The sequence below is a fragment of the Aquila chrysaetos genome, chromosome 1 (assembly GCF_900496995.4).
Source record: "Aquila chrysaetos chrysaetos chromosome 1, bAquChr1.4, whole genome shotgun sequence".
In the NCBI taxonomy this organism is placed as follows: domain Eukaryota; kingdom Metazoa; phylum Chordata; class Aves; order Accipitriformes; family Accipitridae; genus Aquila; species Aquila chrysaetos.
In genome coordinates, this window is record NC_044004.1 from 27,560,106 (window position 1) to 27,587,075 (window position 26,970).

Below are 26,970 nucleotides of genomic sequence, written 5' to 3' on the forward strand. Positions count from 1 at the left end.
GTTGTTCAAAAGAAAGTTGCAATAACCCCCACCTAATTGCTGAGAGATTTGAGCCTGCATTTCCAAAATCTTGGCCAGAAAGCCTCCTCAGATGCTTGAAGCTCTGCAGCTGCTTGTGACCGCAGGCGTTACCATTCTGGTTTGGCTGAGCATATAGGGACTCATTTCATGCCTACACCTGTTGGGGGGTCACAGGCTTCAGGAATAAATTCAGTATTGATGAGTCTAGAGAGAAAATGAAGCTGTAGAGAGTGTGTAGGGAGTGTTTGCTGGCAAAGTGAGATGGGGATGGAGTTCTCGATGCTGCTCTAAGGGATGCTTTGCATTTTACCATAAATGAAGAAAATGCAGAAATAGCACTGTAAGTAGGGATCATCATGCAAACTCAGAACCAGCTTCGGGGTCTAAGGTGCTACTACATGATATTGAGTAGACACAGCCAGAAACCTCAAGTGTGGGTTTGTTACTTTTACATCTAGAGCCGGGTGCCTAACACCTCTACTTGTGATTTGCTGGGCTAGGGGAATTTGCTTCCCCTGCGTTTGAATCCACCTTACCCTACTTTTCTTTGTTTGATCCTTGTTGACCCAATTAATTAGCTTTCTCCTATTCCTTGTTCAGATTCCCTTGGCCCAGTCCTTGAATAATTGACAAAACAGAACAGAGGCTGTGGTTACTGTGTGGTACTAGCTATGGCTCCATTTTATTTAATAACACTGTGTTACTCTGTGCAACAAATTGTGACTAATTGCTTCTCCACTGCTCTGCCAGTCTGTGAAAAGGCCAGCGTTGCAAAACACCAAGTCAGAGCTCCCTGCCAAATCTCTGTAAGATTATATAAAAAGCAAACTTTGGTGAATGAGATCTGACTGGTAAGGGAATGAAGTGTTTTGATGGAAGAAACATGCCCGTCATTGACTCCTCTTCAATGCTGAAGTTTGCGATTTTCCCCTCAGGTGTAATGTACATAAACAGGTTTGACTTTGCAGATCTTGTGAAAAACTCTTCCTCTTTGTCTTTCTCAGCAAACAAAAACTGCATTCATACAAACTCATGTCATTTCTGTTATTGGGTTTATCATGCGTGGGTTTGAATTTTTATTTTAGTCAATGAATTTAATTTCTCCCTTTCTTGCTTTCTTCCTTAGTGCTGAAAAGTACACAATGGCTTTTTAATATTTAATTAATGAGATCGTTTTACGGGTTTTAGTTTAAAGGTAACCATAGCACAAATGCATCCATTATTAACTGCAGGACGGCAGTGTAGCTTCTTGGGAACCCTCTTTAGTTTAATATGAGAACCCCTGTGAACAGAAAACAGCGCTGATATTGTTGTTAAGTGTGACAAACTGGCAAATGCAATGGGCACCACCCTGGAACAATGCAAACTGCTTATATCAACGGAAGAGGCGATGTTTAAAAGTGAGATAAAGACGGACAGCGAGAGGCTGTCAAGGAAGGTTCGATTCCGTGTTGCGTCCTCGCACAGCGGGAGGGTGCTGAAGGAGGTGTACACCGATGGGGAGGCTGCCGACTCTCTGGACTCTGAGTACGCCAGTAGCTCGGAGACCGACCAAACCAGCCGGCTGAGCGAAGTGGAGGGGCAGCAGAATGGACATGTAGGGTCCGAGTGCGACGAAAATGAGAATGAGCAGGACGACTTGCTCATTTTAGTCAGAGCCACTAAAGAGAGGGGGTTTGGTACAAAGCGAGTCAACATCCTCAGCAAAAACGGCACAGTCAGGGGAGTCAAGCATAAAGTCAGCGCTGGTCAAGCCCTCTTTGACAATTTGGCAAAAGTATTTCAGGTAGGTGATGCAGCTTTGCTGGCTCTAAGCCCTGTGTCTGTCCCTTTTAACTCCCCATGTTATTCTTCCCTTTGTCCAAACCTCTCTCATTTATGATCTCTCAATATTCTGCCTCATTCCCATTGCTATCCACTTGCTGTTGTTGCACAGGAGGGGCTCATTGCTCTTTCTGGTATACAACAGCTCCACACTCCAAATTGACTGAACTTTTTCTTTCAAAATTGACCTAATGTTTGCTGAGTAGAAATGTGTATGTTGTATATGGACCAGGAAACACATGTAACAGAGGAATTAACTGGGGCTTTATTGGAGATCTATACAGATCCACTGGACACGGACGTGTCATGTTTCCACTCCTATTATATTAGTTCTAATGAGTTTACAATGTTATCTGCTGTCCCCTACATGTAAATATGTATACTTGCAAATTCCATTGTGTTTAATCTGCAAAGTAGATCAAATTAGGTGCAGGATGGCAGCCATGATGATTTTCCCACATGAAAATTTCAGAGGAATGAAATCGTAGTCGGAGGTCTCTTTTATTAAGGTCTGTTTTCCATTTATTTTGTAGAAGGAACAGAATATCTGTATTTGAAACAGTATATGCCACACTGATGCCTAAGGCAGAGAAACACAGTCCTCATAAAAATCAAGATAAAAGTTCTAAAAAATTTATCGCATATATATAATTTACCAATATATGTTATTCAAGCCTTCAAATCATTAATATTCAAACAGAATAGCAACAAGTATGCAACCAAACTCTTTCTAAAGGTTGTTGTAACCCATAATTATGATGGTCACTTAAATTAACCTAAAATTATCTTCAGGGCATTGTTTTAAAAGCATTTATGCAGTCTTAAAGCATGGGGAATTTGATATTAGTAACAACTGTGGTTGTGTATTGAAATGAAACCTTTTAAAGTTCGTTCTTTGAAACTAAGTCATTTCATAATACATTTAGAAATGGCTATAGATTAACATTCTTTTGCTTCTGAATATGAAAATATCCCCTATGTTGTACCTAAATTATAACAATCTTTTTGTCAATACTGATGTTTCTGTGAAAGTTGGATGTTTCAAAGATGAATTAGCTGTTCATTTTTGTTCATTACATTACATAGCACTCAAGTAGCTTGCTTCCTTTCTTTCAAGCCACTCACTGAAGAGTTTGTCCTTGAGTTCCCTACTCTGATATACTTGTAACAAACTCGCTTTTTCTAAGTAGATATGAATTAGGAAGTGTGAACTGGGGCATGTCTGGGTTCTTCTCCAACCTCGATTCCAAATACTGTTCAGTGTTGTTTCACTGCGTGGAGTACACCATTTCACCTCACTAGCCTCATTCCCTTCCAAAAGCTTTCTTCCACTGCATCAGTGACACCAACCTAAGAAATTTGAGTCGGCTAAATAAATGGACCCATTTGAAGACATATGTACCTTAATTAGTGTCCCTGTCATCTTGCTGTTTCTATCTCCAGTTTTAGGTTGGAAGTTCTTCAGGAAAGGTTCGTGGACTGAAATCAATGCACTTTGATTGCAGTGAAGTTTCTTTTATTCCTAGCAGAGTTACAGCTAGGACCAGCGTTATTTCCATGAGGTGTTTTGCTGGAAGAAAGTAATGCTTGAGAGGAGGCATATCCGTCTGATAACTTCAGAAAATAATATGTAGCCAAGTCTACCACAGAAGTCCATATTTAAAACCTGTAAAATAATGAATGGTTTAAAATGTGATAAGGATCTTGTATTGACAATATTTTACAGCAGAAGAAAGTGGAAAATTTAAATTATCAGGAGAAAACAAACTAAACAGTTTTTCATACAGCACATAATTAAATTTAAGAACTCTCTGCTAGGGGCATTGTAAAGGCCAAAAGAATAGGCAGGTTTTGAAAGGAGGTGAGGAAAATATATGGGGAACTGAGCAGCTTCTGCTTAAGCAGGTCTAGATGACTAATTTCCAGAAATAACTGTATATTCTTACCTTAAGCATCTACCGGATCAAAGACATATTCAATAATACAGAGAACACCATGATTTGAGGTTTCTACACAAACAAGTTCCCATTTCCCCAGAGATAAAGTTTGAAGACTAGTGAAGAGGAATGATGGCTTGCGTATCTTTTATGTCATACTGTGAGCTGATTTTGTATGCCACATGGTGAACACAGAGGAGAGCAAAGCACAAAGGTTGACTTTGAGACTGATTTGGAACTGCTTGATCCCAATGTGAAATATGATTGAAATCCATCCATTTGCAAATGAAGTAATGTCCTTTAGGATGAGATTAGAGGATGATTTCTAGTTTTATGTAAGTATGTTCCAGACAATGAATTGTGCAGTAATACCACATAGAGAACAACAAGAGTTCTTCATTCAAAGATATGATAAGATAGAAATATATCTCTATTAGAAGATATAACTCAAAATCTCTTGATCTGGCCATTTTTGTAAGTTCCCCCCATGATTATGTGAGGTCATCTGCAGTTACATGTTTTGTTTCTCTTAGATAAGCAACAGCAGGTGTATAACAATAGTTAAAATGTATACAAAGTCCCTTATCCCTGAGGAGAGCCCTTCTCTGCCCCTTTGATGATTCAGCAGCAGATGACCTCATTGTATATTTCTCAGAGTCAGTGTCAAAGCAGGTATTTGTAATCTCAGAGTCTGCACATGAACTCTTGACAGTCTTAAATCATGAGCACTGACAAATTCTTGAATGCAAACACTTCTTATTCAGTATTTGATGTATCACTTATTAACTAAAATGTGTATGCAAGAAGCCAAATACTGAGTATGTGTCAGTGTCCTGTGACCCTGAAACTACTTTTTTTTTTTAAAGATTTTCTGCAGTGTCAGCATTCTGATTCTTCAGGCTACATCTGCAAACTCCTCTACTATGCTCTTACCCCAAATCTCCAGATGCTCCCTGTAACAGAGGAGAGATCCTTTAAAACAAATCACTTTGCTCAGATATTCTAGGGATAAGCAGAGATTCATTAACTGGGCTGTGTTAAATGATGCAGTCAAGACCTTTGATGTTTTCTGTTCAAATACCTGTGCTAAAAGCACTCCTATGTATTTTAATGTTCTATGGAATATTTGGGGTTTTGAATTTTTTTTCCGCATTTTCTAACTACAGCCTTTCTGCAGAATGGGTTCAGTCAGTTCCTTCCCACAACAGACTCATCTGAAAAAAAATCACACCACCTGGAGTTTTTGGGGAATTTTAAAAGAGTGATGTAATACAGGAAGTATTTCTAGATGAAAAGGTGGTTTTGGTTGTTGTCGTTATATGATAAAAGCCTGGCCCGAGAATGTATATCTACTCCCAAGTAGACGTGCATCCCCTGCTACATCTTCCCACATCCACGCACCGAGCACTTCCATCACCAGCACAACCAGTGACTTCCCGTTTCCACTGCTCTTTGAGAAGAGAAACCGAGTCCCCCGCGTGTCTGCCCGACGACCGTCTGTGTCCCCGGGCGTGAGCCGCTCCAGTGCTGTGACAGTCAAAGGTCTCCCGTCAGGTCGGGCCTGCACGGCCGGCGAAGCTGCCGCCAGCCCGGTGGGAGCGGCCGTGTCCATCTGGGGCCGGCACGGCCCTGGGGACGGGGTGGGACAGAGCAGGACACGTCCGGCGCTTATCTCAGCTTCACGGCGGGACATTTTAGGGGCAGAAAGGCAGGGAAGAGACCAGCCCTATCGATGCTTCAGGGGAGCACGGTTTCCACGGCAACCCTGCCAGCCTTCCCCTCCCAGGGGTGGATGCCACAAGGAGAGCGTTGACATAGCAACCGCATCCTGGGGGGGGGAGGGGAGGGGGTGAGGGCGTTGCCACGGCAACGCCTCCCCAACCCCTGCTTGGCGGGAAAGGCGGGAGGCCGGGAGGGCAGGGATGGTCACGCGTGTCCGCCCGGCCCTCCACGCGCACCTGACCTGGGAGCCTAGGGGTGGCCTTCCACGGGGCTGGCCATACAGCCGTCGGACGGGCCGGAACGTGTTATTCGTGAGAAACATGCGCTACTGAGTATAAGTGAAATTATCTCCTGCTGAAGCACTAAAACTGATGGTGTCGGCAGCTCCAGAGCTGGGGACGTGACCTGCTAATTGCACCGGAAGCATAAGCCCCTTCTCTGCATATCCAAAGTAATTGTGGTCTTATTTCAGTGCATTACTAGAATTTTTGTTTTCTAATACTTAGAATACTATTCAAATGACAATGGGTATGAATATTTCCTATATTTTCCCATAGAAAGTAGTAGCGAAATGGTTCGTGTTACTTTGAAATAAATATAATTCTCTTCATGACCAATTTTTATGACCAGGCCATCCCTATGATGGCTTCCAGGTGACACAGAGCAAAAATCCTTGGGTTGTCTGGTATATTACGAACTAGCGCAACAATCGTTTCATGCCAGGCCGGGTTTCCATCCCAACGTGCAACGTAATAGAGCTCAGCCAAAGGTTTTACACAGGTCTCCCCTCATTTCCACTGTTTCATCATGGGTCCTTTCCTCCATTTCCATACTTACACACTTCACTGGCCTTCCAGCCTCCTCTGAAAGGTCACCTTCTGCACAATTAGCTACAGATCTCATTCTCAGGCAGGGCCTGCTGACGCCTTTTATGAAAGGGCAGGCCTGGTTAACAAACCTGATTAATGCCTTTGTGAACATTGCATCAGAGGGGATACGGGTGAAGAGTCAGACATAATGTACTTGGTCTTCATGATATTTTCCAGCACGGTGTCTCAGGTAGAGCTAACATTTAAGGTTGCAAAGTGCAAGTCAATATTTAGCCCAGTAAAGAATTAGCTTATTAATGTTTAGAGAGAGAGGTGGGAAATAGTTAAGAATCAAGTGGAAGTTTGCTAAGAAAAGGAGAGCTTCTGGGGTGGTTAGGTTCACTTTCATCTTTCTTTACTTGTAGGTGACCTGGAAAAGTGAATACACAGCAGGACATGCACAGCTTACAAACCAGTAGGGCTAGCTAATACCATAGAGAAGATAAGAGAAAATGAAAGACAGCAGCAAAAACAACTGTCTTCCAAAGAAGGCTGTTAAGGAAAGTTTCTGGTGCAATAGTACAAGCAAAAGTTTTAGGGGGGGTGGCATGTTGTATACCACTCCAGCCCCTGGAAAATGTATCACTACAATCCCCAAAACTCTGTGGAGAAGATAGAGAGAGCTCTGCACTTTCACGGGAGAAGTCATGATGTTTTCCTCCTCACTTCTTTGGCAGATGATCAGTGCTGACGCTCCAGCATCATTGGACTCTTTGAACCCAAAGACCACTGCTAGGACTGGACTAAGATTGTAAAAAGTTTCCTGAACTTCACTTCATATTCTTATCCATACACACTGCCCCGTGACTCCCAAATGGGCATACCATGCAAAACGAAAAGACATGCTGGATTGCTTGTACTTAATAGTAGCAATGTTAGGGAAACCTGCTGATAACCTAAAGCCATGGCATTTGCTGTAGTAATGCCACTTAAATGGATGAAGATAAATCCCAGTGAGCTGTAGGTACCTTCTCCAGGTATAAAGGTCCCATTTATGTTCCTAGTGTTAGCAAGTCTGGAAAACTAATTATTGAACAGCATCACACTGAAATCCACTGAAGAATAGGAAAAATTGTAGTGACACAGAGGATCAAGTGATTATGAAAAGTAGGTTTCTGTCTGTTACAGAAACTTCAGTGTTAGAGGGACAACTGGATCACCACTGGAACGGGCATAGTGTCCCTTCACCACTTCCTTTTTACCTTCCTAAGTGCTTTGATCTGTGACCACAGTGCATGGGACAGTGATTCAGCTGATTCAGCTGATTAAGTCACAGTTAAAACAGATAGTTTCCAGAGCTGGTGGCTGAATAGCCACACTGATTTAAAAAGGAAGAAGTTCAGGTCTGTGAGCTTTTAACTTGAGCCTGGGGTTCATCAGTACTTAGGATATTGGTATTTATTGTTCTCATGTTCTTGTATAAATCAGCTGCAAAGCACTGAGCTCAGACAAGTCTATTATTAGACTGTTCATGATATTTTAGGGTTTGCTGCTACTGGGCTTGAAATACGTATTTGACATATACTTGAAATGATCAGTAAATAGACTTTAAACTACCTAAACATCTGAAAGTGATGTACAATCTTTGAGTTAAAAAAGACTTTACTGTCTCATTTTTTAGAAATGTAGGTAAGGGATGTCTTGACTTTTCAATACCCTCAGCATTGGGAAGCTTAGCAACAAAAACATGCTTACATTTGTCACTTCTTCAAGACTGAATCAATAATTGAAGAAAAAAAAAATTGTTAGACTTTTATGCAGGCAGTCTGATCAGCATGTACTGGACATCTGTCCAACCTTCCAGATCACCACATGGCCTTAAAATTATCCTTGTTCTGATGTGTCTTGATCCTTCTAGAGGATCCATAAATGAGGACAGTCTTTGTGAGACACTCAGGTGCACTGTTCGGGGTTAAGCAGAGGCAAGTCCTGGGACAATAAACATTTCTGTTTGTGTTTACATGTGTTTATGCTTCAGAATATATAATAAGCAGGTACTTTGACTGCTTCTGGAATCACACCTACATGCAGGTGAGTGAAAATCGTTATGACACTGAATTAATATTTCCCCACTGCCTGCAATATTTTTATCTGTTTAGCATAGGTAATGACTACATAAAATGCAAGAGAGCTGAGAACTAACCTTTACACATTTTGCAGTAGAGGTCAGGCATTAGTGGCATGAGTGGTATGGTTTTGAATCTGTGTACACCAGCCTTCCCTGAGACAGAGACTGAACTAACACGCTTCCTAGCAAGAGTCTGTGAAACACACTGGAGTCTCATGTATAACCAAACTCTGGTAGATGCAGGATGGAAGCAGCAGTGAGGAAAAGATAATCTTGCACTTCATTAGCACCTTCTCTCTTCTGTTGATAGAAAACAACTTCTAACAACTGACTGGTACTGAATAGAGTTGTCTCAGGTTTACCCCAGCTAGGGTCTAAGTGCCTGTGGTCCAAGCAGATTGTGCAGCCTGTAGAGAGAAGCAGAGCTGCTGCCCTGGGTTGTGAGGGAGAACAGAATTAAATTGTTCCCTATGTGAAGTCTGTGCTGTGTGGCTGCTTTCCCAGAGTGGTTTATTAATAAGCCTCATCCCCTGGCCTTATACGTTGCATGACAAAGGGCATAGCAAAGAAGCTATGGTAATACTGCAGTAAATGTGTCTGTACAGCATATGTAGCACTAGAGTAAATCAAGACTTCAGGTATAGATTCAAAAACCCCATAGGCTTCTGAAGAAGGACTTGGACATCGAGCTCCAAAACTGTGACCCTCCAAACCACTCTTTGGTGCCACCTTGTCTCAAAGGCAGCAAAAGCCTTTTATTAATGAAAATTTGACTAATGATCTGCCTTGGCCATGTGCCTCAGCATCTCAGTATTGACAGGCCATGACAGTTACCTCCTACTCACGTCCTATGGGAACCACAAAATAGGTGTTCCTTTGCCTGTCTCACCTGCAGGGCTTGATGTAGTAGGTGTCCTCTGAGCATGCCTACTGGATCAGATCCTACACAAACTGTACATAAGCAGATGCTGCTTTGTTACAAATCGTGTCTGCAGGAGGCAGTGGTGGGAGTTGTACTTTGAATTAGACAGTCACAAGACAGCATGAATAAGTTGCTGGAGCAGGATTGGAACACAGGCTTGCTGATTCTCAACTTGCCATACCAAATACTACTATGCTTCAGCATCATGCTTGACTTCCATTTCTTTCTTTCTGACTCTTAAGCATTATAGTGATGGCATTGCTTTAGCATGCAGGTATCCTGGAAAAGCTTGTAGCCTGTGATTTGCTTGTTAGGGACAAGAGGTAGAGAGGAGACTGAATCCAGGTAGCCAAGACATGAGAGACTGCAAATAACCACATTCTGCCACTTTGTTTCATCCTCTCTCTTTAAATCTAAAGATACATTTGCTTTCTTTTTGAAAGAAACAACCGGTGTACTTGTTCTCAGGCAATAAATGTGAATGCCAAATGGAAAAAGATGCCTCCTGGTTGTACTAACTGGGATTCCTAAATCATATTGGCCTCAGGAAATTCTCTGAGCTGAAAATAGTCATAAAATGAGAGTATTAGGAGGAAATACTATATATGCTTGACATCCTCTTATTTTTAATCATCTGTATGGTAGATGACCTGGAATACTAAATGAACTCTGGGTCTGAGCCTATGTGCTGCTCTGGGACTCATATAATGTTCCTTTGTGGAACTGCTCAATAAGATGCTCAGCCTTTGAATTAACATCGCAAATGCTTCATCTTACTTCAAACTGACTTGAAAAAGAGTAATGGTACGTAAACAGCCTACCAAAAAAATCTTAGGATGCTACTGCAGAAAGTTTTTCTACTTATTCTAACAGTAGGAAATGATTTTTTTTTTTTTTCTGAATTGGCCTCTTACAACAGAGATGAAAAAGATGAACTGATTAGTCTTAATCATTAATTAGTAGCAATAACTCTTTACTTTTTCTAGCTGTGGAGCTTAACTCAGTAACTTAGCAGGACAATTAGGAGAAAATGTCTTTTGAAGTATTCTTAATACTAAGACTATCAAGAAAAGTTGGGGCTATTCCCTTTTCTTTGACATGGTACAACAGACTGCCTGCTAGCTCATTTGCTGGGTCCTCTTGCCTCTGAATATCTGCATGCCTTTGATAAAGCAAACACAAATTTTGTGGAACACATATAGCTGAAATTAATTGCCTACAAATATGAACCATCCTATATGCTTAATTACTAGCATCACTCTTGGTCATTGACCCCCAATTTTGTGTACAAATAAATTACTCTGCAACTGAATATTTAAGGGTCCTCATTGCACCTGAGTGTCTTAGGTGAGGTATGTTTTAGTTAAATTTACAAACATGGAAGCAAATATTTGGCTACACTGGGCCAATTTGTCACCAGATTGCACAGCTAGGCAGTTGTGCAATTGCAAAAATATGGCAATAATGAGGTTAAAACAGAGCCCCTTTCTTAAAAAAAAGATCAAAAAAGTGAAGAATTATCTTTACCTTAGTGGTATGATTCTCCAGGCATGTACTAATGCTTTTGATTTCATGCCATAGAAGGCATTATTAGCAAAAATACTTTCTAACAACTTAATTACATTACAATTCCATTTAGTTTACAGATCTCAGAACTGTTTCAGTTCTGAACTAGGATTTGCAAATACTTACACTAGTAAGCTTACACAAGCTAGACAAATATAAATGCCATACAGGTAGTGTGTTACAATGACCCAGGAAAACTGTATTTTAGCAGCTGACCAAAACCACATTTCAGGAGTCACCTGATGCCAATTTAATTGGCCTGTGGGTGTCATTGAGGACTATTTCCTTCCCTAAGAAAGAAGAAATAAAGTCATGCTTTATTTGCAGATAATGCTTGCTATTTTGCTCTGGTCTGTCAGCAGCCTGCTCTGACATTTGTCTACTAGTGTTGGCAGTTTATTACACACTACACCAACTCAAGGTACGTGATTAACAGCTTAAAAGAAAGAAATGTCAAAGAGATACTGCTTTTTGGGGCTGGATCTTTAACCTGTGACTGCAACGTTTGGCAGCATCATAAGTTTGTAGCTTAAGTGCAATAAAACATGCTTCAGAGTGGAATTTGCAGCCAGAGAGAAAAGGGTGAGACTTTAATGCATTAAAACCTCCCTCATTGCTGCAACATCCCGTACTAGGTAGTACATACAAAACATGAAACTCAAATCTCATTGAATTTTTCCAAAACTTGTAAGATAAATAGTAATTAGGATAGCATCCCCAGCCTGTTGATTTTGAAAAGGAGCTGAAAAAATACAGCTCCCCATCCAAACAGGTGATCTTGTGGTTTTGCTTGACAGAGTAGTTATGTTGTGGAGAGGCTGTCACAGCACAACTCTTTACAGCCTCCATCATACAAAGCAACAAAAATGGTCACAGGCGAGCAGCTGGAGTCAGTGAGGTAGAGACTCATTTCACACATGGCAAGAAAGAAGACAGAAAAACCATCACTCATTGCTAGTATGAACTGTGGAAAGCATTTTAACAACCTTAGTACAATTTTGCTTTGGAACTGTATCTAAAGACATCATCCATCAATAATGTCAGAGGAGTATGTCTTCCATACCACAGAAATACCACACACAGACAAGTTCTTTCTGCACTTCTCACAAAGAAGTATGGAAAAACTTACTAGCCAATATTTGCACACGTTTATAATGACTTGTGCTGTTATGTTCTGCATTGACAAATCAGCCAATGCTGGTGCAAAGGCAAAGAAATTTTTCTTTGGGATTGACTCCCAGTAGCCTTGTTTGGAATACTACTGATTGCTAATTATCTATCAAGTCTTAAAAATATTAAGAATTGACAGCAGTCATACAGTATTATTTAAGAAAAATCTATTTCCCCGTGCAACTGCTGTAAGACAGAAAGCACTCAGTTTCTAAACCTGCAATTGAAGTTACATCTTTTTAAAGAAAATGTGATCTTTCCTTGCCCAGCTGCTCATGTCCTGCTCTTGGTTTACTACCTCTAACTGCAAAGGACTCTCCCTCCTAGCCCCACAGGCAACTGTGAAGCACTTCATTGCTGTTCAAGTGAAGAATGTCATAAGAGAAAGACACAGTGAAAAATGAGACCTTTAAGCATTATCGCTAGAGTTCCTTCCACCTATTGCAGGTCTTACTCTGCATCTTGAGAACTTCCCTTTCCAGGTGTTGACTGATGCTTTCAATTAGATTCCCAAACGTGCAGTGGGTAAGTCCAGTTGTTCTTCCAAATCCCACCATGATCCAAAACCAGAACCACCTACTCAGTCCCTCCAAGTCCAAATTTACGATGTCATGAAGATTTGAAAGAGGCAGCAGTTTCTAAATGACTTGTTCAGGAAATAGATTCTGTTCGTTTAAATCTGTCTGCAAAATTTTGCCATGGCAGCTATTGGTTTTGTATCTGCTGGGTGGTCAGGCCTTGTGCAAACCTACCTGTCTGCTTGGCGCATGATGTTCTCGTGGATCCTCATGCGAGAGACTGGGGTGGAAGGGCACTTTTACAGGCCAATATTTGCAGCTGGATACAGGTGACTAATACTATCTTTTTTTCAGCTGCCACTGACTGGGAGCAGCCTTGAACCATGTAGTTCCTTCAGCCAGGTAGTTTTATTCTCAGCTGCTCCAGCAGTTCTCTTTTGAAGTCACAACAGATAAGGGCAAGAGTTATCAAAAAAGGGGAGATGTCTAGTGAACTCTCTGACCTGTCTTTCACGCTGTCTCAATTCTCATTTTGGCAGAAGGTTACACAACTGGCAGAAAGGTAATCAGTATGGAGTTTCAGCATTGTTTGAAGACATGATATGATATTAGACTAAATGTTGTTATTGATTTTTCTTGCTACAGGGGATTAAATGATATCTATGCAAAGGAGCCACTGAAATGTTGTTCCAAAAGAAAAGCAGATAGCCAATTTAATTACCTCAGTATCTGCATTTGTAGTCATATTCCTCGACCAGAACACATTTAACTCTATGACATGATATTGATTCTAGCGCTATTATAAGAACATTATTATATGAAAAGTTTGATTATAAGAATAACAATTTCTGTTTTCTTTAAAAAATACACATCTCTGGACCAAATCCCAAATCAGACTAGAGCTTAAAGCTGTTCACACTGCACTTGCTAAAAAATTACTCCAACCACAGATGTAATATATACGGAATAACTAACTTGGCAGCTATTTTGACTAACAGGTTTAGGAACTTGTATAAATCATACAACCTGCTACGTTCTGATTTTCAGACATTTTACCTGTTTCATTAAAAAATCCAAAAAAAGCTTACAACTTAGATTTTTTCAGCAACAAAGTCTATAACTTTGCTCCATGGAGATGTATGCTATTTTGCTCACACAGAAATGGTGGATGAGTCATCTGTCCCCTTTTGTACATCAAGGCTAACAGGCACAGTATAGGCTATTGTAGGGCAGAGCTGGTTTATGTATGCTGTCTAGGAGTTGCATCCTCTGTGTCTGCATAAAAATCTCAAGCTCTCTGCCTTTGGTTTTGGAATCTATTGCGTAAGAAAAGGAATGAAGCACGGTATGTGTGCAATGCAGATGGATCTTTAATTTAAAGAAATGGAGATTGAGTGTATAACTGGTAATTAACTACTCGGGGTTTGAAGATGAAGGTACCAGAGTTCTAGGTATTATTAAGTAATGAGATAGCTGAGAGCATAGTTCCAATTATGTTAAGTAATATAGCAGGGAAACAAGGTCCTTCATCACTCAGTGCTAATACAGAACAAAGTAGTGCTATAACTACAAGAGATTCCTTTCTATCATTTCTGTATATTGAGTGATAAGGTGCTCTCTAATTGAGGAGTAAGGACTGAATCAGCACTCATCAGCACTTTGTTGCACTAAGCATAGCTTAACTTTGCTCTTTGCCTCATTCAAAGACTTGTGCAAAATTCATTACCGGTTGCAGAGTGCTTTGTGAACCTATGCTAGAGAATGCTCTGTGTCCACCTGAAAAATGGTTGGCCTTTTCCTTAACTGTGCAGTACAAATGACAACTTCAACTTTTTACAGAATAGCCTGTTTTTATCTCAGCCCAGATGAGTAACATTTTCAGGTAGATTTTAAATTGCATCAAGTGGCAGGAAAGAAAAAGTACATCATTTGCCAGATGTCTGGAAATTAAACCCAAACATACTGGAGGCTGATGGTTTCCCAGTTTTATTCAACACTCCTTGGGAGTTTCAGGATCTCATTCCAGCTTCCATTCACAGGAATACAGTAAAAGATAAAATAACTTTTGACAGAAAGCTTGTTATCTGCCAAACATGAAAACTCCAGGGTGTATCCCAAATCAAAACCAGACTTCATTTAATTCTTTCCTCTGATTTTATTGCTTAGGAAGGTAAATTGTGAAGATCGTAATTTTGAATTTTCTCTGCTACTGATTGCAGTTGAGAATGGCACCTTATTTCATTTATGCTATCACCTTCTTTAGTTGTTTTCTGAGTGAGCAGAAGTAATTTTGTTGTATAAGAAAGACAGACTGACTCTAGGGTGTAATTAATCAATGATGAAAGGCTGAAACATCTGCCAATGAAAATGCAGTAAATTTTCAACTGAGCTAAGTCTAACTGATAAGAGCTTTCCTGAATACCAGTTTTTACTTGCTGATTGTCTTTAACACTAGGAAAATCACCAGTTGCAGCACTGGTGCAAATAAGAAAGAAGTCATGGAGTATCGTGCTGTTTCCTATGATATTCTGGTATATTGAAGGTAAGTCTTAGGAAACCAGATCCATTCACCACACAAAGCATAGCCTGGCAAAGAAGGAAGATCCATGTACTATCACAAGCAGGATCTCACCAGCTAACCATTTTATTCTCCAGTCAGAAATATGGTGAATCACATTTGTAAGAAGCTCAACAGTCTAGAATTCACTTTCATAGACCACTAATGCCTTTTAATTAATCAAATTGTAATTGACATTTGTGAACTATAAAGGGGATCACTGCATGAGTAAACTGTAAAATGACTGAGATCCATGTATGTATGTATGTATGTATTATTATCATGTTATTATTAGCATCTATCAGTCTTTCTAGAAGTTGAAGGATACAAAGGGAATATTTTAGAAAGGATGAGTAAGGGACTGGTGAAAGAGAGGTCAAAAGAGAAAGAGGGAAGGGATAGCAACCTTCTTTCTTTTTTTTTAAACTTCATCTGCCTGCCAGAGAACAGTAAACAGAGTTTTCCAAAGCTGGTGCCAAGTTAAAAAGAAATGGGCCAGACATAGTAATTTTCATGACAGCCGTTTGCTGCTGATCAACACAAGTCTGCTTCTCTGCAGTATGAAATGTTCTACTGAGCGAAGCAGCAGTGATTACAGACAGATGGGGCCAGCATGCTCAAACCAGGACTCACTCAGACCCATGCTGTTTGCTAACTTTTCCACATGATCTGAGATATCAAACACCTTCATGTTTATCTGCCCACCCTCAGCAAGTCCTTCTCTAGTTCACTTCTGGCTAAAGCCATCTGTACTTACAGAATATTCTTGAATAGGACATGAGCTGCCCAGTGATCCTCCCTGGACAGGCAACTAAAGATTCAAACATCTTGAACAGTGTGATAAATAACAAGTAAAAGAAAAAGCTGCTTATGACAAGAGAAAATAGGATTTGGGCCCCACAACTAAGGGTGCTGTTTAAGACAAATGTACTGTGGATTTTTTTTTAATAATTCAGGGTCACATCATGGGAAATGGTACATAAGTAAATGGTAGAATTACGACCAAAGTGTGAGTAAGTAGCAAGACAAAACATTCCTTGACAAGACAATAAAGCATATTTGAAAAATCCTACTCATATTATTAAAAAGCAAGCCCCAAAGTAACTTAAAATGTGAACTGACAGTAAGAAAAATAACTACACAAGAAAATAACTTGTCATTTATTCAAGTATTTCATACATACAACCAAATATAGGCAAGTTGATATATTTAAAAGTTCTTTTTGGGCAAGTGACCAAACACGAAGTGCTAGTCAGAACTCTTTCAAGTGGACCTACATGCTCTCTTCCTTTATTTCCAGTCCTTCTTCTTGTTTTGAGTAGAACCAGAAAACAGAAAAGCCCAGAAAAAATGAATGTAAAAATTGAAAGTTTTTTAAACTTGAGAAAAAGTTCAATTATATTGAAATTCGATTCTCATTTTACAGTCTATTTCTCCCAGTTGCTAGCGATAAAGAAATAGAAGTGAAATAAACACTGATCAAGTGTTGAATAATAATTATTTTTCATGTTCCTACATATAACTGTTATCACCAAGTAGTAACTCATAACTGTTAAGCAATAGGAAATTAAATGATGTAATCTAGGACAAATCTTCTTCTGAGAATAGATTTATTCTCAGATTTCCAGGCTTGCACATTGATTAGAATTATATAATTAATATTAACATTCTTTTCATGACCCATCTGTGGTCCATTGTTTCACTTCTCTGGTCTTCCACACTGTTTACAGATGTAGCTTTAGGCAGGCAGATGCTATGCAGCTCAAGCCATACATTTTTAATTTACTGATGGCAGCATTTCTTTAGGTGACATGTAGTAGACTTTTTTTTTTTTCTCTTACATTAATTAGTTTCTGTTTGCAAGGTACTTTGGAGATGTAACAGTGACCTTCCAATTTGTGATAAACTGTGAATATACCATTTTTATTTTCACATTTTGTTTGAGTTCCTAATTTTCCAAACATTTTAAAATGCCTGTATCTTTCTCATGTCAAAGTCACATTGCATAAACTGTTATGCTGCTGTTCTGTGAGCAGAGTCTTAGAAAACTGTCTCCAGGTAAACAACTGCGAACAGCCAAAGTAGAAATTCAGCTCTTTTCCTTTTTTTTCTCATTGATGTAACACAATCATAAACCCTCACTGGGATAACTTAAAAGCTATGTCCCCTTAGTTTTGCATAGATCAGACAAGCTGGAGCCAAAATAAGTCTAATATGCAATGAAAGTTCAGGCCAAAATTTAGACCTGAATTAAAAGACCTCCAAATGGTCGCACAATTCATGCAACAACATAATGTACGTTTCTGTAGACATCACAACTGTATTCAGACCTGTCACAACACAAGCCATATCTGCCAGAAATAATATTCTTCTTGCAGAAGTGGGAAGTTTCAGTTTGACCACTGATATGCCACTATGCTTTATAGCTGCCATGTTTTCTGAGGACTGGGTGTGAATTTTAGTGCAAATTATTTACACATAGTAAAATACCTCATTACTTTAGTAAATACTTAGTAAATCTGATGATTTTTAAAGGAATTCAACTTACATCAAGCAGTGCAGGAGGTGAGACAGAAAACTATGATTAGATACTCGGAGTAAATGGGTAAAACAGAAGAGGTTATTGGTGGGTGAAGCAAAGGTCCTTCTCTTCTCTGGATGATAAAGGTAACTGAAGAGTCTTTGGAGAAACCTCTCTGATGAAATTATGTAGCATCCTTGTCAAGTTATTCTGTAGAGGTATTTGAAAAGATGAGACTAACCAAGAGCCAGAAGAACTAATGGAAACCAAGATCATGGCAAACGAGACTGGCCGGGTTGTAGATACTGAGATAAAGTAATTAGTTTGAAGAAAATCTCAGGTGGTAGTTATGCAAGGTCTGTGACTGTGAGTATATGGGATAGGCTAGAGAGGAATAGAAGAGAGACATTGATATTGTAGACAGAATTCAGGAGATAAATCAAATACTTGTGAAGAAAAACTGAATTTATCCATAGGATGCCTGAGAAAGCTTCCTGCTATCTGGATTCACAGACACATCTTGGAGGGAAATGGAAGAGTTGTGATTGTCAGAGTTTGGAATGTTGTTTGGGAGCCTGAAAAGCTGGTGTGATGTCTGTGGAGATGCTCTGCAATGTTTTTAAGTACCCTGTGTTTTCAGTTTTTGTTAAGATGATTAGGTAAATATGTTCACTTGGATTCACAGAATTCCTCAACAAGCCTACGAGAGAGGGGAGCGATGCTTTGAATTAATCACATTTCAGGTACAAACTGCAACCAATGCAAAGCTTTGAAGGTTTTGGCTCAGTCTTTTCCTGGCTTAGCTTGTGACACTAGTTTGCACCAGAAAGGCAGAATTCATCTGAAACGGTGGCATTATACGTGCTCCATGGCAATGCATGGTGATGATCTTCATGTGAAAGGATAAGATATATGTGACACTTTCATTGAGTAAGACATGTCCAGACACCTGGAAACTGTGTTCACCGCAGATGCTCCTAGGTTTGATTTGGGGACGTCTATCTGCTTAGTGGTGTGAGTCCTCTCTGGTGGGCTTCTGTCCCATTTTGGCTGATTCATTATATGTTCAGCCCTACTGAAACGTAACAAGGAGGCACTGGCTACTTCTGAGCTGGTACTATGGAAATCTCCAGTTCCCAGCCATTCTTGCAGCCTGCCTGCAGCATAGGCTTGTAATTTTGACCGTACGTAATTCTTATGAAAAGATATGGGCTGCACTTAAATCAGTCCCTCAATAGCTGCCAGAAATGTCAAGTGTGGCAGTGAAGTACTCTGTCTTGAGAGAATAAAGCAGAAAGAGAGAGGCAGGAGAAGAAAGGCTTCCGCATGCTGACGGTGTTGGAGGAAGTACAAATCTCTCCTGGGGGCCTGGGGAGAACTGGGTGTTAAAGTCCTGAGAGATGACTTTGACCTGGAAGAGAGATGAAGAGCAATCAGGCTTGCTGGAAGGGAAGGGAAGCTTAGTCTGCAATCTGGTCAGTTCTCTGAAGTAAAAAGAAAGAAAAAAGCACTACTGAAATGTGAGTTTTCAATTATAGCTTGAATTCAGAAGGTTTGGCAAAGCCAGATGTATGGGAGGACATGGGTTGTTTTTTACAGTGTACTGCAACAACACCTTGGTGACCAACATTAAGAATAATCCTTTTGTTCATTCTTTTGATTACAACTTAAAAATACCTATATTTTAGCCACATCTATTGTGAATTTTCTTCCTAACTTTGTTTTAGCCAGAAGAACAAACTGTAGCATAATTTTCCACCAGAACTTCAGTCCTGACCACAAGGGAATTTGAAGTTTTGCAAATTTTTTGCAGTTTTTACCATTGAATTTTCCTGAATTTAGCTCCTCATCTGTATCTGACTGGCACAGCTTACTTCTTAAGAAGTGGTATTAAAATTTAATAAGCATTTCTAATTAGCTTTTTTTTTATGCAGAGCCAAGCAGCAAATCAGAGAGCTTATATCTCCTGTAACACAATTTTGCAGCAGTATAGGTTTCAATTTCCTGATCCAGCAATTACATCAAACAAAGAGAAATTGTTTATATCGCCACTCAGATTGTTCAGCTGAAAGCCATTTATCAAACATAGCAGATAATCAAACATTAGTAAAACTAGCTTACAAGTCTCCTACTAACACTGCACCTGTAGAAAACAATTATTTCCCTGGTTGGATGCCAGGTTACAGCACACTACAATCAGTCTTTTGACACACAGTAGGCACAGAGGAGAAATATGGAATAACCCATTGCCAAAGAAAATTCATTGTTAGGACAGGTGCTGGCTGGTTTGCATGATGTGTTCTGTATAGGTTAAGGTAGCTATTAAGCTTGTTCGTATTAAATATACTGTAAAACAGCTATGAAAAGTGAAAACTACCTATCAGAAACAGCAGCATTTCCCCACTGAAAAACTGAGTTTGTTTTGCTGGAAAGAAAGTCTTATAGATTAGTGTTGTTCATTGTCTCAAAAGAGCCATTTTGAAAATATTGTGTAAGTAAAGTAATCCCAGCACCTTTCCTCTTGTATTGGAAGTCTTGTTACTCTGAAATGAATTGATGAGGGAAGAGGAAGGTAATAGATGAACAGGCTGTTTGATGAGCAGCATCAGAGCAATTTTAAACTTTCTTTACTCTCCCCTTTACCAATCAGTTCATTTCAGAGCTGACATTAACAGTTATCAAACTAACAGATGGAAGAACAAGGCTGGATTGTGCCGAGGCCCTGCCACTGAAGGCTGAGAAGCAATCAAGCTCTCAGTGAAGATGAAGATCAATATCAGAAAAAGCAAGTATACTTCCCATGTGGTTTGAGGCCACTTTGCTCACCTGACAAGCAAACACTGTATTTGGTAAAACACTGAGAAACTCCCACGGAACTTTAACAAGGTGAATCGACACTGATGTGTGCTCAACTGTTTGTGGTCTAAGAGCTAGGAAATCACTCAGTGAAATTTACTTCCAGTCAACCTTCTTAGTGACAAATATTTTCCCTTTACATAGTGTATTCTAGGAAATATTGCAGTTTCATTCACTTTCTATAGTGAATGGCTTGTGAATGGCAGAGCATTTCCTCCATCATGTTTACTTTTACAGTGCCGAATCTTGGTTATCTGTTTGAGCTGGCTAAAAACCTCCAAATGTATCTGTATCATTAGTCAAACTAATTGTTATAAAAATAATCATCCTAGAGTAATGCTTTCCATGCCTTATAATGATTGATATACTCAAAGAAACTAAAGCAATGGGACAACACCCAAATCCTGATTTTAAGTGTTACTTAATCCAGGAAATATCTGGCTCCAGAGTCCTATTTTGTAGGTGAGATCATAATAAGGCTGAAAGATAGTATATCAGGTTTCAGCTATCTATTTTGGTGTAAGATCCCACAGCACTCTTTGCCAATGATGAGGAAAGTTATCATATGCCTTGCTGAAACTTGGTTTAGATATTTCCTGACTGCTGCCTTAAAATTGCACTGACAGTTTCCTGCTGTAAATGGCAAAGAACTGAATCTGTCTGTCCTAAAAAATAATTGCACATTATTTTTGCATGGTGATTGCGCTGGTTGATGAAAATTTTCTAAAATCAGTATCTCTGGCTAGTGCTGTTAAGAAAATTGCACTGTCCTAAATTATGTGTCAGATTTTTCTGATACAGACGAAGTCATAAAGATTTTCTTTATACTGGTAGTGGAAGTTTCAAAGTTATTGGTAGTCCAAAGTTTATAGAGGCCAACTGTAAAAAGATTACCTGTGGGTCCATTTGTCTGGGTCTAATATTTTATCGCTATTTGCTTTGTGCTTCCTAACATTGTACTTTTCTTGGTGTCTTTATAAGGCTGATGAGAGCGGAGGAGGGTGCTAGCAAATTGAATCACAGAGATCGCTGCAACAATGAAGGGTTTTTAAATAATGAAAAAAAATGAAATAAAGTCAATTAAGTAAGAAATATCCATCATTTGTTTCCTTCTACCATCACTGGATTATCTGAGAAAGATTTTTCAACTGCATTTTAAGGACAGTGTAACAGCATTTTGTCAATTAACACTGTAATTATATCTCACTTATAAGCAACATTTTAGGCAGTTACATTAATACATACATAAACAGTATCTGATGAAGAGTGTATCATTTGAAGGTTTTTCACAACGCACCAGGATTATGTTTGAAGGCTTTGCATGGAAATTGAAAAAGGGAAACCACATTTTGGCAATTTTGCGATATCTGTTGTTTCCAGGACAATATTTTGGCCATTATTACTACTTGCTGTAAGAATTTCTTCTGTTATTGTCCATGAATAGATACAATTTGCTGCTTCAAAAAAGGGGATATGAGAGATAATACTTTGGTGAGATGTGGTTTGATCCTCTAAATGCTTACATTTTATCAGCTGTAAAATACATTACTGTGCTGGCTATGCAGCATAAGATACTTCAGGGATCAAAAATACCCTACCATTCCTTTTAAGTCACTATATTTCCTTTGGAAAGAAAAAGAAAGATGAGATCTACTAATTTGATAAGGACTGTAAGATATAGAAGACAGAAACACTCAACTAGTGTAAACAGCTCTGCTATTACCTGTCTTAACCTATACCCATATGCCAGCCTACCACAAGTAGCTTCATTGATGTTACAGGACAGTCTAGGTACAACTTGTCTGGCTTCAGGCCTCTTCTGCTGAATACAGGAATAGTTCAAAGAACTGCAAGATGTGAAAGGGGATTGTTGGACACTCCTTTTTCAAACAGCTTCTAGTGCCTCATGTAAACTGCTGAGGACAAAACTATTTTCAGTATCTCTTCCTTCTTCTCTGTCAGTCTTCATGGGCAGTTTCCTTGTGCAACAAAGAAATCCTTCTCCTTTCTTACAAACCCATGTAACATTTGCAAGGGTCTTCCCAGAGACTCTCTCACTTCTTTTCTCTGCAAAGAATTTCTTGGCGATGTCAAATCAGTAAATATGAAGAGAGAGAAATAAAGAGTGAGCAAGCAAGAGAGAGAAACAAGCATTATATCACAGTCTTCTTTCTTCCTGGGAGAATTGCAGACCAGGTTAGAATTACTCACAGGATTATCTTTTGCTTCTGATTTTCAAAGGTTTCATTTATTCCTATCATATGCAGAATGGCATAAACAAACTGATAAAATACTGATAGACCTTCCGGCGCCTGATAAATAAAATCCAATTCCTATCATATGCAGAATGGCATAAATAAACTAATAAAATACTGATAGACCTTCCAATGCTTGATAAATACAAGCCAATTAGGCATGGACGATAAGGATCTTCTTTCAACTAATTTGAACACTGTAATAAATTTTGCTCTGGCTGACTTCCACAGCATCGCTGTGCCTTCTTGAACAGGAGCCGCTTTTTCCCCAGCGTCAGTGCCACACCTGTAGCAGGCAGTTTGACTTTAGAAAGCCTACAGAAGCAGAGGCATCAGGGTCTAGCAGAGACCACGAACCCTAGGGAGATAACCTGTTCTCTTATCTGAGCTCGGGTCACCTGAGAGCAGGCTGTAGCCTGCTTGTACGGGTGCATGCTGGATGAACTGTAATAAGGACACTGGGAGGTGAGCTCAGTTGTAGTCTTTGTACCTTCTGAACCTGCCGATACCTGAAGCATTACAAAGAGCAGGGAGAGGCAGGGTCATGCCCTGTACTCCTTTGCTGTGGTGTTGCAAGTATTTTTTCTGCTTTGAAATGAACACACTTTGACATCCCCTGAAGAGCGGCCTGTGCCGGAAGATATGTGGGAAAGCCTGCAGTGGCAGAAAAAAAGGTATGATGTTATATTGTATTATTTGAAGAACAGAATGGGCAACAACACACATATACATGGTGTCAGAGGATGGAAAACCCTCCTTTGTTTTTTTTAGTATTCAGTCAAGTGATTTTAGGATGAAAGGAACAGTATAAATGTCACATGCAATATTATTTTTACTTTTGTTATTTTCATCTGACATTCCCCAAACTGATATACAGCCTGAAAAGTACAAATGAATTAGAGACATATATAAATATATTATACCAATGTTTTAGATATAATGACATCCTATATCTATATCACACTGCAGTGATGAACAATTTTGAGGATGCCAACCTTAAGGAGGTAAAACCGTGCTATTTTACAATCAGCAGTATGTGGTGGGTGTGTAGATGAGAGAGACAACAGTTGCCCAGGAGTTAGAAGATCAAAGAATTAAGGTTCTTGCTGGATCACAGCCCTTCTCTATAACTGTGACCAGCTCCTCAGAGTTATCTAGCCCTATGAAACTGAAGCAGGACAAAATGAGGTGTTTCATGCCCTGTGTTGGGACACTCAATCAGGCAGAGGAGCCTGTGCTTCTATACAGCTTGTGGAAATGGATATATTCCTAGGGTTGCTGTTTGGGGGGGAGGCGAGTGCCAGAATACAGGCAGACAAAAGACACACAAGTATTTGTGCTATTTTAAAAGCTGAGAAAAGCAGTGACCTGACCACTTTCTTGGGGAAAGCAAAGCTCGTATCTGTGTTTGGGACTGTCCCAGACTCTCTGGCTACCTTGTTTAGGAGTGCAGCTCTTGATGCCCTCACTTGTAAATTGGTATTGATAGTCCTTCCCAGCTTGCTGGTGGTTATGAGGATGATAACTGGTGATATCATTCCACTGTCCCACAGGGTCACGTACTCCAAATCCTACAGTTATAGTCCCTGTAATTATCAAAACTGGATAAGAAAAACTGTAGCATTTTTGAAGTGATGTATTTAAGAGAAGGTCAGTACATACTTTGACTTGAGTATATGACTTGCACGGTTGCAGAAATTTAGTCTCTATTCTACTGAGCTTTACTAAAATGCACAGTTTTCTGAATTTAATAAAGTTCAAGTTCTGAATTTGCCCAAATATTGATATAGTGCCAGGTCCTTGAAGGCAGTGCAAACAGGACTACAGCCTTAATGTAATAAAACACTTAAGAGAGTGCTTAAATTTAAATTTAAGTATGTACTGTGCTTTGCTGTGTGAGAGCCCATGGAACTGCAATGAAGTGGAGGGGAATGTAATTTCGTACCAAGAGTGCACACCGCAGCCGGGATCCGCTTGCAATTCTTCCTGTGTGTGTAAATAGATCTTACCTGCCAAAGAAAAACAGTTTACTTTGGTCGATGGGGTCTGTTTGTTGGAAGAGGTCTTCTGGCCAGTGAATCAATTCTTCCTGAAAAATACCATTAAATCATTAATTTGAACCAGGCAACCAACAATGACAGTCAGAAGGGACTGGTTCACAACTCCATTAGCATTGTACTATGCTGTCGTGATGGCAAATATTGTAGTTTTCACTAGAACACAGACCTTCAATCTCCAGCCATCTCATTCAAAGAATGTTGCACATTTTCATCTAAACAGTGACATGATGAAAAGTATGCTTTTCATTAAATGCTATACATTTTGGAAAACATGTATGTTCTGATGAAGCGTCATGTAGAAAAAAATTGAAACATTTTGGTGATAGCTTTTTACTTTAAAATAATCTTTCAGAAAGTATTAATTAGTTTTAGTATACATTTTGAAAGCCTTTTAAAATTCAAAAGCTAGTAAAAGCTTTTCAATCTTGCAGAAATGAAATGTTTAAATTGATTTTTTTTTCTGCAGCACTTCTTCAACAAGAAAGTCGTAGCTGTTTTCTTCCCTTCTGTTTCTGAGCAGAAAATAAAAACAAAAAGTCCAAAACAGATTGTGATCAGAAAATTAGTGTTAGACCATAATTCTCCTTGCCACTCAGTTATTGATACTAATTCAAGCTATAAGCTATGCAATACCAATTATGAAGTGAGCAGCTTAATTCAAAACTTCTAGATGTGCAAGCATACACAAAAATATATACATATTCACATATATGCATACATATATATATTCATTTTCTCTTGCTCAACATTTTCTTTAGATCATGAATGCTGCATTTACTCACTGACGCATCTCTGGTGCAGGGTTTGTAATGTGCTCTAGATTCCTGCCTCAGCTGACTTAGTGGACAGCAGATACTTCTGCCAGTCTGATAGTATCTAATTACAGAGCCGAGGGGTGCGTATTTCAGGAGAACACTCTGAGATGTTGAAAGATGATATTCTGAGACAGAGAAGGGCATATCAGCCATTGATTTAGGTCACAGAAGCAATTCACTACGGCATGAATAACATTAGTTGAATGTTATATCTGAACATAGTGAAAACCTTTAAAAATCTCATACGTGATAAAGGTTGGCATTAACATTTCAGCTTTTGCCAAAGTACTATACCAGCCCATTAATCTTAGCAGAAAAATATTCTGCTTTTGCTAGAATACAGTTGCTCATATAATGTATATAATGCAAAGTATAGAGTGGGTTTGGTGAGGGTTTTTTTGTATTTGTTACTTGGTACTTTAAAGGAAGCAAGTGTAAATTTGTGGGTGACGCAACCATTGAAATAAATTATATATGGATATGAATGTAAATAGCTATTCTTTTCACACCAATGAGGTTAAACCACATGTTTATGCCTTCTGTCCAGAGAGAGGATTAAAAAAAAAAAAAAAATCCCGTAACTGCTTTTTTAGTGTTGCTGTCACAGTTTTCATTTGCAAACAAATAAAAATGAGGTTAATGTCATGAGTATTCCTCTTACTGCTGGGTTTGCCTGCTTACTTGCTTGCAGACATGGTCATATACAAAGGTTTTCAGAAAGAAAATGTTACCACTGTTTTACAAGCAATCACTTTGTGCTCCAAGGTGCAGCAGTGGTCCTCACACCACAAGTAGAAAAGCATTGCCTTGGACCACTTCCTCTGCTCTGAATTTGGCCAGCTCTTAGCTGTGCTGCAAAAACATCCACGTTATGAGTTTTGGTCCAAAGATAAAGAGCCACTCAAAGTCAGCAAAGCAGACATAAAAAATGTCCTAAAACATATTAAAGAAAATCTATAGCCTTGGGACAGCAATTCATGACAAATATGCTGAAGAAATAATCTAGTATTTTTATTCGGTAATCATTTTATAAATTCCCCTCACAAATAAGTGTATGAGTGATATCTGCGCAGACTGGGAGGACTGGTCAGGGCCAGGGTAGCTATGGAACCAGCAGAGAAACACAGACACTTTCTGCTGCTACTTCAGTTGCAGCTGGATCCAGAAGCCAGGGATAAGATGCAGCGGGGAAGGTCTGAACCCAGAGACGTCCATGGGAGTTTTATGGCATACACATTTAACTGGCTTTCAGAAGCACCATGGAAACTCCTGAGTGTTATACTGTATTT

At 39.4% G+C, this 26,970-nt stretch overlaps 1 protein-coding gene and 1 long non-coding RNA gene across 3 annotated transcripts in view; one reads left to right on the top strand and one right to left on the bottom strand.

Annotated features, from left to right (window-relative positions):
- The first annotated feature begins 1,326 nt into the window (after positions 1–1,326).
- Positions 1,327–26,970, top strand: part of GRXCR1 (glutaredoxin and cysteine rich domain containing 1) — a 40,959-nt gene continuing 15,315 nt past the window's right edge. Inside the window, exon 1 of the mRNA XM_030028578.1 lies at positions 1,327–1,807. Coding sequence (XP_029884438.1) covers positions 1,361–1,807 — 447 coding nt within the window. The 5' untranslated portion in view covers positions 1,327–1,360. The remainder of the gene's footprint in view (positions 1,808–26,970) is intronic.
- LOC115347328 lies at positions 2,348–25,718 on the bottom strand. 2 transcript variants are annotated; one of them, XR_003925456.1, is made up of 3 exons: positions 25,649–25,718; positions 24,816–24,895; positions 2,348–3,511 (listed from the first exon to the last, which is right to left on the bottom strand). It is a non-coding gene; the product is annotated as an uncharacterized LOC115347328 (long non-coding RNA). The 2 variants fall into 2 exon arrangements; XR_003925455.1 differs by having other exon boundaries at positions 25,585–25,664.